Raw genomic sequence first — 13781 nt, 5'->3', positions numbered from 1 at the left:
TGGTTCTATTTGAAATATTTAATGATGGTTTCAGTGTATTTTCTTTATTTTTACTTAACAACCGGTATATGCCAGTAGATCCGTTACTGCTAGACACTATAACCGGCTTGTAAAACATCAACAATGCTTCATAAAGCTTACCAGCAAAACATTCTTTTTCTATGCTTTTACCTGGGTTTTCCTTTTAAGTAAGTATATTTTCTGACATTATTATAGCATACTTTCTTCAGAGGCCCAAACACTCCATTATCAGTTGGCTGAAGGGTTGCAATAGGTATTAACCTTTAAAGTTCTCTTTTTTCTCTTTGCAAAGTGAAAATGTTCAAGTCAATGTGGCTACTCACGCTGTCAACAAGTAATATCACTGGTAAATCCTGACTGGCATTCCGGTCAAAATGTTCTTAGAACTTTAGAAATGTCTTTCCGTTCATCCAAATCTCTTTATATACTTTACTGGATTATATTTTCTACTACAAATGAAGAGGTCATATGCACTAGGTTTTGACTGGGGTATACAAGGAATGACTTCTCCTTCAGCATAAGCACTAAACATTCCCGTTAGGCGTTTCTTTGTATGACTACTCAAGTGCGAAAGATTATCAGGATAGTGTTTTTAAATCGGACTTATCACACCAGAAACCTAACTACCCATTTAGAACCCTGACCCTTCAGCATTATAGGCTCTGTGTGGCTTATCAAGGAGTTGAAGTTCTGATAAAAAACTTAAAATAATTGTTACATTTACCTCTGACATATAAGGCCAACCAGAGAACAAATAAATTGAATTGGTTCGTAACAAAAAATGTGTAAACGAAAGTGTCAAAACGCGTCAATCAGACACGTTCAATTTACATGCACCCATCGCATTGTACACATTGTTTTGTTAACCTTTTAAACTATTCTGACAGCTGAAATTTAAATAGTTATTTGCTTCTAAGCTTTTTAGATAAGTATTGTCACGTTGTTTATATGAATTACATTTGGAATACTTCGGAACAGGAAATTCGGATTTAGCTGAAAATCTGTATTTAAATAAAAACAGCTGAAACAATTGTCTCAAATCTTAGAAATACAGCAGAACAAAAGTGTACACATTAAACTTCAAGAGCAGTAACGCTTTGAAAATCACTGACATGCAAATCACTGCGGATAATATTAAGTTTAAACTGTCTTTGACCGTATATATATATATTTGCCGTTAGGCAAATTCAGATGGCTCTTTGGTAATACAATGGAAACTACAGGGACAAGCTTTACAGGCCATGTTTGAAGAAATGTGCAATGTTTTGTTCTTCTCTTTTATGAATATATAAACAACTTATATATTCCATTTCAAGATAGTATTCATTTGTATACCGAACTCGGCTTTTGCTTCAAATACTGAGAGATTAGACAAGTGTTAACATTCAGAACACATTCAAAAGCATTCAATAAGAATACAAAAAATACACATTTTGTTTTTGAGAAAATCTTTTCAAAATATTTTTACAAACCAATCATAATAAAGTAGCTGTACGTTGCTGTTCGCAGCTGTACGTGGAAAAACACTAAGCCTGGTGTTTAAATAGCTTCTTTTTCATATTATAGTATTAATAAGGCTAAAACATTAATGAGTTTTATATAAGGACCTAATACAAATGAATGCATTTAGACACTACTTAAGGCGAAGAAACGTTTTCCCCATACATCACTCTCCATGTATGAACCATTGCCTACGTTAAGACTGATAAAACCACGTTTATAATTAAACCGATTCGCATTTCAAACAAAATCGCTTAACCTAAATGGGATAACTCTTATTATAAAAAGTAATAAACTTTCGAATTTAGGAGCCGGTATTAGCTGAAGAGTTTTATACAAATCGGAGTTAATCCTGATTCACCATGAATAAAAAAATTGGAACAATTTGCAGGGCCTCAACTCATTCACATTTACTGGTTCGTTGCAACTCTCAGAAAATATTATTCCGTCCAATTTCTCTGACGTGTTTCTACAATAAGCTTGATATACGGTGCTTAGTAAGAAATCTCAGTCAGCAAACATTAACATACATTTGTCTGAAAGTCAGTTTACTAAAATGGTTATTGTTAGAGGCTTTAGCAAAATCATTATGTAGGGATTCTGCATTGGTGTACGGATAAACGAAAAGCTTTTTCACACTACACGTTCACCGTGCTTTCAAATGTGTTTTCCAATTCGATATTTAGCATTCATTTAAAAAATGTAAATATAAATGCAACAGGGAAAAGCCCAGTAGTCAAACTCTCAAGACTCTGTCGAAGATCTTACACCTACTGAACAAGAGACTCAAAACGAAAATATCAGCAGAAAGCTTGTCTGCCATGTAAAGCAGTTAAAAGCAAAATATATGCAGCATTGCAATCTTCCGTTGCACGACATAAAGTCATGTCACTCTTTTGTTACTACTAATATTTGCTCGAGATTAAACATATTTTGTAACGTTTAAAAGTTGCTGGATGTTGATTTCCCGCGCTAGTGAAAACTTTCTTGATTGAATTTTAGAAAAATTTGTTTGATCCTGTTTATTTCAACACCGGTTTAATTTTAATTACAATCTGATTCAAGCTGATTGCCTTCTTAAAACTATTGACACCCATACGAGGGTACTACAAAAAGTTGTTAATACGGTACATAACATATCATCAAAATCCATTACACGAAAAAAACATTATTGCAACCCCTCGAAATAATCTCCTATACGGCAATGTTCCATGAAAGTGCTTTGCCCTTTGTATGACCTTAGTGCACTGGTGAATTTCACATGCATAACAAGCTTCATATATTTGACCCGAAAACATTTAGACGGAAAAATACAAATGCCTCACTGGGCCACAAGAATGAAAGAATATTTGTATATACATTTCTTTGTGTTTTTCTGTTATTGTGTTTGGAAAAACTGGACGTTTCTGGTGTTGTCCTTCCATTGTTTTTTTTATCAGACCTCCTCTGGGGTTCAACCATATTGATCCAAGTCTCGTTTCCCAATCATAAGTGCGAAATTAACGTCTTGGTCAAAATTAAAACGGCACTCCCTTCCGAAATATCAACTTCGTTAGGAATATATTCTTCTGTGTATTGTGCGTTTCCTTTAGAGCTGCCAGATATTTAGTCAAATATGTTTTTCGTCATTACTTAATCCATTTTTAGCGCAAAATCTTCGGGTTTATGGAGGTAAGACGTTGATCAATATATTTCAATTAATCGTAGATTAAAGTCCATTCTCTAAACAAGAAATAATATAAACATTGTTGCTTGTTGTTTTCATATATAAGAATTTGACAAACAAATCCTCATTGATTTGCCATTGAAAGAAATTCACATTTGAATGGCGGCTGATTTATACCATCACGTGTTGCACGCAATGACAAAAACAGCCACCGTACGTTTGATGTACATGTATTCAATGTTAAGGTCAACACGTAAGGTACCAAACCATGAATTTCGAATGGAAATACAGTCTGGGAGAATTATAAGTGCAAGAAAGCAATCATTCGGACACTTGCTCTGGAAATGACTCTCTCAAGCGGGATTTAGACTGTTAACTCATTACAGTTGCTAAAATTGAATGAGTATTTCGTGTATATGTCTAACGTTCTATTAGGTGCTTCATTGGTGTAAACTTCATTTTATAGGTGGAAAACCTAATAATGAAACAACACCATTATTGTGATCTTCATTGTTCATTGTAATAAGATAAAACTCTTCCGACAAATTGGCTATAAGAATACATTCTGAGCTTCCTTTAATACATGCTAATTTGATCAGCGTAGACATGAAAAAAAGAAGAAACTTTTTAAAAGGCAATTTCGTGATATTTTATACCCGAACAACACACTAATCGCTTTCACTTAAAATATCTAATTCCCTAAAGTATTTCTTTATAGCTTTGAATAAAATAACAAAATCAATAAACTTTATGAAGACGCACCATGAACACAAGTTTGTACTATATTATTTCTAGGAATACGTGAGATATACGTCCTTGAAATAAAATTAAATAAGGAAAGTTCAAAAGTCAAGTTTCATTACATGATGTAATGATACCTATTTCGACTTACTATTTCTATAAGGACGCGCACGGACTATATAATATTTCACCAGCATCCAAAAAAGACATGTCGGTTATTTTTATTCTAACAATTTCACATTTAGTTATATCCATCCCGCCATTCATTTTTCAGCATTCTCCGTTCGCTACACCTTTTTGAGCCGTCATTGTGCAAAGGGCATGTACCATTAAACTATATTTTTAGATTTTGTTCCATATCTTTGCTTCTTAGCTTTGCAGTTGTAACCTGGTATCCAGAACGCAGCCTTCTTGCCCGAGACCAGTATCTGCAATGCGACAGACATCCCATAGAGGCCATGCCAAATGAACTCAATGGACGATTACACTAAGGCTGCAATGTGAAATCTGTGACTTATTAAAATGTTAATGTTCAGACATTGTATAAAGGGCGTGTTTCAGCTCTTAATATCGAGAATCAGTTCATGTTATTGAATTATTTTGACTTATGCTTAATAAGTGAATCGGTAAAATATGTTTCTTTTATGTCATGCATGTAAGTACGTTTTCCATCCTTTGTAATTTTCTTTCCATACTATATTTACCATTCTAGAAAACTCAAGATACTTATTTCGATTAGTTTTTCTGCCCGTTGGTGATTGATTTACATGCACTTAAGATTTGAAATTGTTTTGTTCTTAACGCTTACCAAGAGCAGCCTTGCTATAATCTCCAAACCCTTAATGATAATAAGGCTTCGATAGTTTGTAAAGAATGTGCTATTATAATTGAACACACAAAACTAATGGTTGAGTTAAACTATGGCAAAACCAAGAGGTCCACACTCTCTAAACGAACTTTTATAGCACATTTATCAAAAGCTTATGAAAGAAATCCAGCCGTGGAGACCCTTGTTCTTTTAAGGTTGAGTATTTTCGGGTTTGCCAAAAAGTATATTTTCTTCTCAATAACAGCGGCGATTGAACACGTTGATTGTTGTGGTTTTAGTTGTTCAACTTATGCCATTTGTTTTACTATCTTGTTTTGATCCTGTCACTTGCATACAATAACAAGGTGCCGTGTAAATTGTAGTTCATTAGGATAGTAAACCACGTGATGTTTATCCACAGTCAGGTGGTCATGTGACCGCGAAAAAGAACTTCTTTTCTATATTCTGCAATGCCCGAGGAAAAGCCCAAATACTGTTTCAGTATCTTATCAATAGTCCGCCAACAACAGACCTCAAAAAATCATCGCCCAGAAAGATAATTATGACACTGGCAAAACAATCGACCTGGAAATCTACTGCTAGTACATGTGATGTGAAAATCGTACCCCACACTCAAATGCTGGAAATTGTGGAGCATTCAATGATACCCGTCGAAAGTTTATTCCATTTCTGTGGTGAATGACAAAATCTCACTAACAACAGATATCAATGATCTCTTTGCGGGTGCTGTTCTGAACATCCAACACTATCAGCAGGAATTAAATCCATTTAACATGTGGCGAGTGTTTGTAAACACTCGTGATCTTAAATCATCTTGTAATGTACTCTGTGACTTGCTGAATAATTGTTACATCATCAGTTAATAATAGGAGACTGATCTATGTATATGCACTGTTAAAAGCTTTTTTATGTTTTGAATTGACGTATTAAAATGCAATGACTCTAAATATAAACGTATTTAAAAAAGTTGAACAGTTTTGAGAACAATTTTGGGGGCGATTTAAACATGGATACCGAGTGTGTTGACGTCAACAGGGAATATCAGTTACTTTTAAAGATACTGAATAATTTTAAGGTTATTTATAGTGTTAAATTTAACAAAGTAACTGGATAAATAGAATACTAGGTTAGTGCCATGGATAGAGAAAATCTGGCTTGGCTGCGGAATTCTTCTGCCTTGCTAGATAAACGTCTTCCTTCCACGGCACTAACGGTATTCTCTATATATCTGATATGACTTTGCGAAAGGAGGGTCGTAATTTTGTTAAAAAACTTGATTTTAGTCATTGAAATCTTGCTAAGTAACTCTCGCCGGGCGTGATTTATTATGCAAACATATTATTCGGCCGTCATAAATAATACTTTTTTTACACTTTCACTTTGTCGATTTGTGCCTCATTTCTTCTTGTTTCTTCTATTATGAAGGACTGGAATAATGTGAGGAAATTCCATTGAAAAGCAAATACGGATTTGATAGAGTTGAATCTGTCACAAGTCTGGTCTGCTATCGCCTAATGTTACGGAATTAGAAAAGCACACTCCTGTGTAACACCGTGTCGTCTATCAGTGGCGTTGCTTTCTATTCTACCAGACAATAAATATCTAACATAAAATTCAGCGAAGATAAATAGTTTCTATCCAAACGAAAGCTGGCAGAATAAAAACCAACTTCACTCAATTGTATTTGTAAACAAAGGCCTCCAGGCAGAGAATACAGCACATTCTTAACATGGTGTATAGTATTAGTAAAGCGAATTCACTCATTGATTATACTGATTAACGACTTTATCAAGATTCAAAGGGGACAAATCTACAGCAAAACATGTTTTCGAGTAAAATTCATTGTTTTTAACAATTTCTCATTTTTTTTTCCACTCTAAAATGAGTATTCTATGAAATATTGACATTTTTAATGACGTATTCTATGAGAAAATACGTTATTAAAAATAGCATTCTGCAAGAGATCGAATCATACTCATAAAATGTTTACGAGGACGTATTTCAAAACACTTTTGTGTCGAATGTTCCAGAGGATCGTGGCAAAAATGTTTTATGGCTTCGTGACGAGATAATAAAATAAAAATAATTAAATACATATGGGGAAATACTGCCTTAGATTTAGTTCCTGGTTACAAAAATGCAAATATTATTCTTGAATAGAGGCGATCAATACAGAGCCACAATACATTGTTGATTGGATAATATCAAACAAATTTCCACATGAAATAAATCCTGATTTTATCAAATTTTTGCGAAAATTGTAATAGCTTTTTGGACCAAAATATGATAACACTTCTTTTGTACAATAAGCTTAGCTATTACACCATGTCAATAATTATAAAGGTGTAAAAGAACAACACATGCATTATGTCAGCTTAAAATTGAATAATAACGTTTTGAAGATTCTGTGTTTTTGTCAAACAAACAATTTGTGCACCGTGAAAACGTCTTAAATAATACACTTTATACCCTTAAACGTTTTCCTGGTAAAGACCTCGTCCTCCGCAGCTGGGTTTATGGACATCGGAGCTGAAGTTTTCTCATCATGTGTAGCACCTTGGAACAATTTGCGGGGTTTTATTTCTTTTTATTTACTGTTTCATTCCACATCACAGGAAATATAAAACATCATGATTCTTCAACATACGTTTTATATCCATTGACTTATTTCTTCAATAACATTGGTACATGTCTAAGAATAACCATGCATATTTTTTATCTTTTGTCTTTTAACTTGTAATCCAATCCATTTGTTATTTCAGGATGTGATTTGTTTGTTATTATATGTAAAATTTGTTTGCCTGTATGTTTACAAAAGAGAACAATTACATATCGCGTTTTTTTTTAAAATACGAATAACAACGATTTGGTTAAAACAATTAATTGCCAATTGTCTGACGAAATTAGAAAGCTTTACAAGTTAAACGTTGGTTTGTAGTATCATATCATTGCGTTTTTGCTGAACACCGAGGCATAACCTTAGACTGACAGTTAATGTGACATGAAGCCAAATCAATTAAATCCAAATGCAATCTAAAAACCTAATTCCCAAGTGTTTGTTAACCAAATTATACTGTAAAATGTCCGCTGCTGTTGATTTTAAAAGTAACGACTACACCAAATGCGATTACTAATATTGCAATTAGCCGAATGTTAATTTCCTATCTATACGTATTCACCACAGTTACTATTAAAATGATGGATTGCCTAGAAATAGTTTCTTAATTAAGTCTGATTCTTCAGTTAAGGTCTGGAATTGCTTATGAGAGCTATTGATATTATCTCGGAAAAGACATTCTCGGAAGCGCAAAACATATTTAAAGTATGATTACTGCGATCTTGGTTTCATTGAATTTAGTTGGGCAGATAGACTCAATGAATTACTTGGATTTTATTTAAACCGTGGATATAAAGACAATATTTTGAAGAGCACTTGCTTTCTAGTTTTTGAAGATGAATACATGTAACAAAATATAGGGTTGAATATAGCATTCTTACATAACTAAGCTTTCAGTCCTTTGATTTTATAAAGATTTTGCTTATTCATGTTATTTTTAAAACCTTTTTTGTCGAACACGATTTTGGCTGTTTTGGCATGTGACTTCTCATTTTTGACGACGTTGAACTGATTATCACTATCAACGAAGGTATTACCGCTGTACCCATCATCAATGCCAATAACAGTTTCAGCGCCTTGCACCTATCAAAACTGTAAATGAAGTTATTTGCGTTACACCTATCACCACTGTCAATGAAGGTTTTAGTCCTGAACCTATCATCACTGTCATTGAAGATATCAGCACTGCACCTATCACCACTGTCAATGAAGGTTTTAGTCCTGCACCTATCATTACTGCCAATGAAGGTATCAGCGCTGCACGTATTATCACTGCCAATGAAGTTATCAGCGCTGCACCTATCACCACTGCCAATGAAGGTTTTGGTCCTGCACCTATCATCACTGCCAATGAAGGTTTCAGCGATGCACCTATCATCACTGCCAATAAAGGTTTCAGCGCTGCACCTATCACCACTGTCAATAAAGGTATCAGCGCTGCACCTATTATCACTGTCAATGAAGGTATCAGCGGTGCACCTATCATCACTGTCAATGAAGGTATCAGCGTTGCAACTATCATCATTGTCAATGAAGGTATCAGCGGTGCACCTATCATCACTGTCAATGAAGGTATCAGGGCTGCACCTTTTATCACTGCCAATGAAGGTATCAGCGCTGGACGTATCACCACTGTCAATAAAGGTATCAGCGCTGCACCTATTATCACTGCCAATGAAGGTATCAGCGCTGCACCTATCAGCACTGTCAATGAAGGTATCAGCGTTGCACGTATCACCACTGCCAATGAAGGTATCAGCGCTGCATGTATTATTACTGTCAATAAAGGTGTCAGCGCTGCAACTATCACCACTGCCTATGAAGGTTTTTATCCTGCACCTACCATCACTGACAATGAAGGTATCAGCGCTGCACCTATCACCACTGCCAATCAAGGTTTTGGTCCTGCACCTATCATCACTGCCAATGAAGGTATCAGCGCTGCACGTATCATCACTGCCAATAAAGGTATCAGCGCTGCACCTATCACTACTGTCAATAAAGGTATCAGCGCTGCACCTATTATCACTGTCAATGAAGTTATCAGCGCTGCACCTATCATCACTGTCAATGAAGGTATCAACGTTGTAACTATCATCATTGTCAATGAAGGTATAAGCGGTGCACCTATCATCACTGCCAATGAAGGTATCAGCGATGCACCTATCGTAACCTTAAATGAAGGTATCAGCGATGCACCTATCATAACCGTAAATGAAGGTATCAGCGATGCACTTATCACCACTGTCAATGGCTGTATCAGCGCTGCACTTATCATCACTGTCAAAAGAGGTATCAGCGTTGCAACTATCATCATTGTCAATGAAGGTATCAGCGGTGCACCTATCATTACTGCCAATGAAGGTATCAGCAATGCACCTATAATAACCGTAAATGAAGGTATCAGCGATGCACCTATCATAACCGTAAATGAAGGTATCAGCGATGCACTTATCATCACTGTCAATGAAGGTATCAGCGGTGCACCTATCATCACTGTCAATGAAGGTATCAGCGCTGCACTTATCATCACTGTCAAAAGAGGTATCAGCGCTGCACCTATCATCACTGTCAATGAAGGTATCAGGGCTGCACCTTTTATCACTGCCAATGAAGGTATCAGCGCTGCACGTATCATCACTGTCAATAAAGGTATCAGCGCTGCACCTATTATCACTGCCAATGAAGGTATCAGCGCTGCACCCATCATCACTGTCAATGAAGGTATCAGCGTTGCACGTATCACCACTGCCAATGAAGGTATCAGCGCTGCATGTATTATTACTGTCAATAATGGTGTCAGCGCTGCAACTATCACCACTGCCTATGAAGGTGTAAATCCTGCACCTACCATCACTGACAATGAAGGTATCAGCGTTGCACCAATCACCACTGCCAATCAAGGTTTTGGTCCTGCACATATCATCACTGCCAATCAAGGTATCAGCGCTGCACCTATCATCACTGCCAATAAAGGTTTCAGCGCTGCACCTATCACCACTGTCAATAAAGGTATCAGCGCTGCACCTATTATCACTGTCAATGAAGGTATCAGCGCTGCACCTATCATCACTGTCAATGAAGGTATCAGCGGTGCACGTATCATCACTGCCAATGAAGGTATCAGCGATGCACCTATCATAACCGTAAATGAAGGTATCAGCGGTGCACCTATCATTACTGCCAATGAAGGTATTAGCGATGCACCTATCATAACCGTAAATGAAGGTATCAGCGATGCATCTATCATAACCGTAAATGAAGGTATCAGCGATGCACTTATCATCACTGTCAATGAAGGTTTAGGCGCTGCACTTATCATCACTGTCAATGGCTGTATCAGCGCTGCACTTATCATCACTGTCAAAAGAGGTATCAGCGCTGTTCCTATCATCACTGTCAATGAAGGTATTATCGCTGCACTTATCATCATTGCCAGTGAAGGTATCAATGCTGCACCTATCATAACTGTCTATAAAGGTATCAGCGCTGCACCTATCATCACTGTCAATGAAGGTATCATCGCTGCACCTATCATCATTGTCATTAAAGGTATCAGCGCTGGATCTATCATCACTATCTATGAAGGTATCAGCGCTGTACCTATCATCACTGTCGATGCATGTTTCAGCGGTGCATCTATCATCACTATCTATTGAGGTATCAGCGCCGCTGTACCTATCATCACTGTCTATGCATGTTTCAGCGATGCATCTATCATTACTGTCGATGCATGTTTCAGCGGTGCATCTATCATCACTGTCGATGCATGTTTCAGCTGTGCATCTATCATCACTGTCGATGCATGTTTCAACGGTGCATCTATCACCACTGTCTATGCATGTTTCAGCGGTTCATCTATCATCACTGTCGATGCATGTTTCAGCGGTGCATCTATCATCACTGTCTATTCATGTTCCAGGGGTGCATCTATCATCGCTGTCACCGAAGGTATTTGCGTTACACTTATCATCATTGCCAATGAAGGTTTCAATGCTGCACCTATCATTACTGTCAATAAAGGAATCAGCGCCGCACCTAGCATCACCGATAATGGAGGTTTTAGCGCTGCACCTATCAACAGTGTCAATGAAGGTATCAGCGCTACAATTATCATCAGTATCCTCAAAAATAAGAGCGGCTCTAACCAGGGTTATGTTATGGTAGTGCATTGTGGCAAACAACCTTTCAAAACTGATACTGATGCAACCGGCCATAATGAAAAATGGCGTTGTGAAATAAACATTTCAATCAAACCGCGTTAATTATTTCATACGTAGAAAAAATATCGTGTAACTGAATTATTTTCATGTAAAATAAGTTGCTCCATAGCTTCTCTAAATATAAATTGAAAATAAAACTAAACAATGTCCATGCATAAAAATAAAAAACCGTATTTTTCAAACATTTTATTAACTACGTAAAAACGTTTCCTCGCAATTCGTTTATAAATAGTCTCCTGTCGTTGTCAGATCTGTAAACAATTATTTTCCTCCTATCTAGTTCAAAGGGCAAGCATTACACGAACTAATTCCGTCCAACGTTTATGAGTGATCAATCCCTATGGATGCAGATAAACACGACACATAATGAGGAAGAAAGAGGAAAACGAGTTTATTGCAATAGGGAACAGCATTGAATAGCATCATTATAGCAGTTTTAAATTAAGTGTTATATTAAAATATATAATTCAAATATACATAGCATTGGTATATGTTCACGGGTTAAAGATCTGTATGTATTTGAAATATACCTGAAGGCTGTAAGGACAATAAATATACTGCGAATTTAAATTGTTTTGGTTGTACACCTTTATATTGTTGATACGACTTTACACAGCTCGACGAGTTTTGAGTTGTCAGCTCATTCCGTTTTTGGTACAGTGTTTACTAGCCACCTGGGAACTTTTAAGGAATTTGTTTTTCAAACTCAGTAAAATTATTTTGATTTGTTGCTATTTGAGACCGTTTTCGTGATAATTTTGATTTTTGGAGGGACGCTTTATGGCCATGCTGCTAGTGCACAGAATTACAATAGAGATATCATACAGTACGTCATACAAACGAAACATACATACTCAATCTATCTATCGGCGAAAATTATACTATTGAGTGAATGTCAAGTATACAAATGCATTCATGCTATTACTAAGGCATCACCTTCAACTGTTGTAAGATTGCTGTTATTTTATGGAAGCTATTTTTTCTATATTAGAAAATATAAATCGAGTAGTTAAGCAACAGAAAGGAGAAACGTATAGCAATGCATTATCTATTTAATAAGCTGACGTGTTTTATGGATTTGGCATGATTGACATATATTGTAATGCCTTCATAAAGGAATATGTACACTACAATTTCTTGGTTGTCAGTGCCTCATTTCTTACTGGTAGTAATTAAGCGAATGGAATTGTCAGTAAATGACATTGAAAAGCAAATGAGGATTTGAGCTAAATGTTTCCCAAACTTCGTCAGCGATATTCAAATGCGACGGAATGAGAAAATCACACACCAGAGTGACATAATATCGTTTATCACAGGCAAGGCTTTTATTCAAGCAGACAGCAATTTCCATCGGAACGTTCATGCAGACTCATAAATACCATATAAAGTGTTTCCCTATAGCTTATGACCGTAAGCATTATGGTAATGTAAATTTAAAATCTTACCGCAATAGAAATGGATTTAAGAATTAGAATAAAATAAATAAACTAATTTAAGTTTAAATAGCTATTGACAAGTACGTTAACTCCTTATTATGAGATGCCTACGTGCGTTTGCCGTGTTAGGTAGTCTTTGTACGATTGCTTTAAAATATGTCAACGTGCATGCCAAACTTCGAAATCTTCAGAAAATGCATTTTTGAACAAAACTCACATATTATGTTACTGTGATGTGCGTAAGAATGTAGTTTTATACAATGTTTGGAATCATTTTGAACAAAAGTGCAGTACGTGATACACTTTATTGTCATTAATATCTAAAAGCTGAGTCCAAAACATCCGATGTTAACGTCATATTTTTGGTATCGTTTTTTGTTTTAGCTTTATGCATTCAAAAAAGTAAAGTATAATCACAGAATGCCCTTTTTAAGTCAATCACTTGAAAAAAAGAGAGATTAATTTCATTCATCACTAATTCTCGTTAGATAAAAATAAATGCTATTTAGGGACTAACGATTGTTTCAGCCTTTGAAAAATTCCTTGTTTATAACTGGACTAAATGTGAGGACGGAAGATGCGTTGAAATAAAGCATGAACCAGATATCCTTTTTGAAGATATAATTCAGTGTTTTTACGTCTTTTTAAGGAATCAATTGCATGATTAATGTCATTATCGGCGTATGAATGCAGTTGGGTTGGTTAAAGAGTGGAGGACTCCACGCGTTCTTTAACCACCCACACAGTG

General features: G+C 35.9%; 1 protein-coding gene across 1 annotated transcript in view; it reads left to right on the top strand.

The window, feature by feature from the left end:
* LOC128225656 (uncharacterized) overlaps nt 1-11033 on the top strand; it is a 74551-nt gene extending 63518 nt beyond the window's left edge. Inside the window, exon 2 of the mRNA XM_052935569.1 lies at nt 8442-11033. Coding sequence (XP_052791529.1) covers nt 8442-11033 — 2592 coding nt within the window. The remainder of the gene's footprint in view (nt 1-8441) is intronic.
* The last annotated feature ends 2748 nt before the right edge of the window (nt 11034-13781 follow it).

Source organism: Mya arenaria, chromosome 3 (assembly GCF_026914265.1).
Source record: "Mya arenaria isolate MELC-2E11 chromosome 3, ASM2691426v1".
NCBI lineage: Eukaryota > Metazoa > Mollusca > Bivalvia > Myida > Myidae > Mya > Mya arenaria.
Note: the sequence above shows the minus strand (reverse complement) of the source record. Positions and strands in the feature narration are given on the sequence as shown.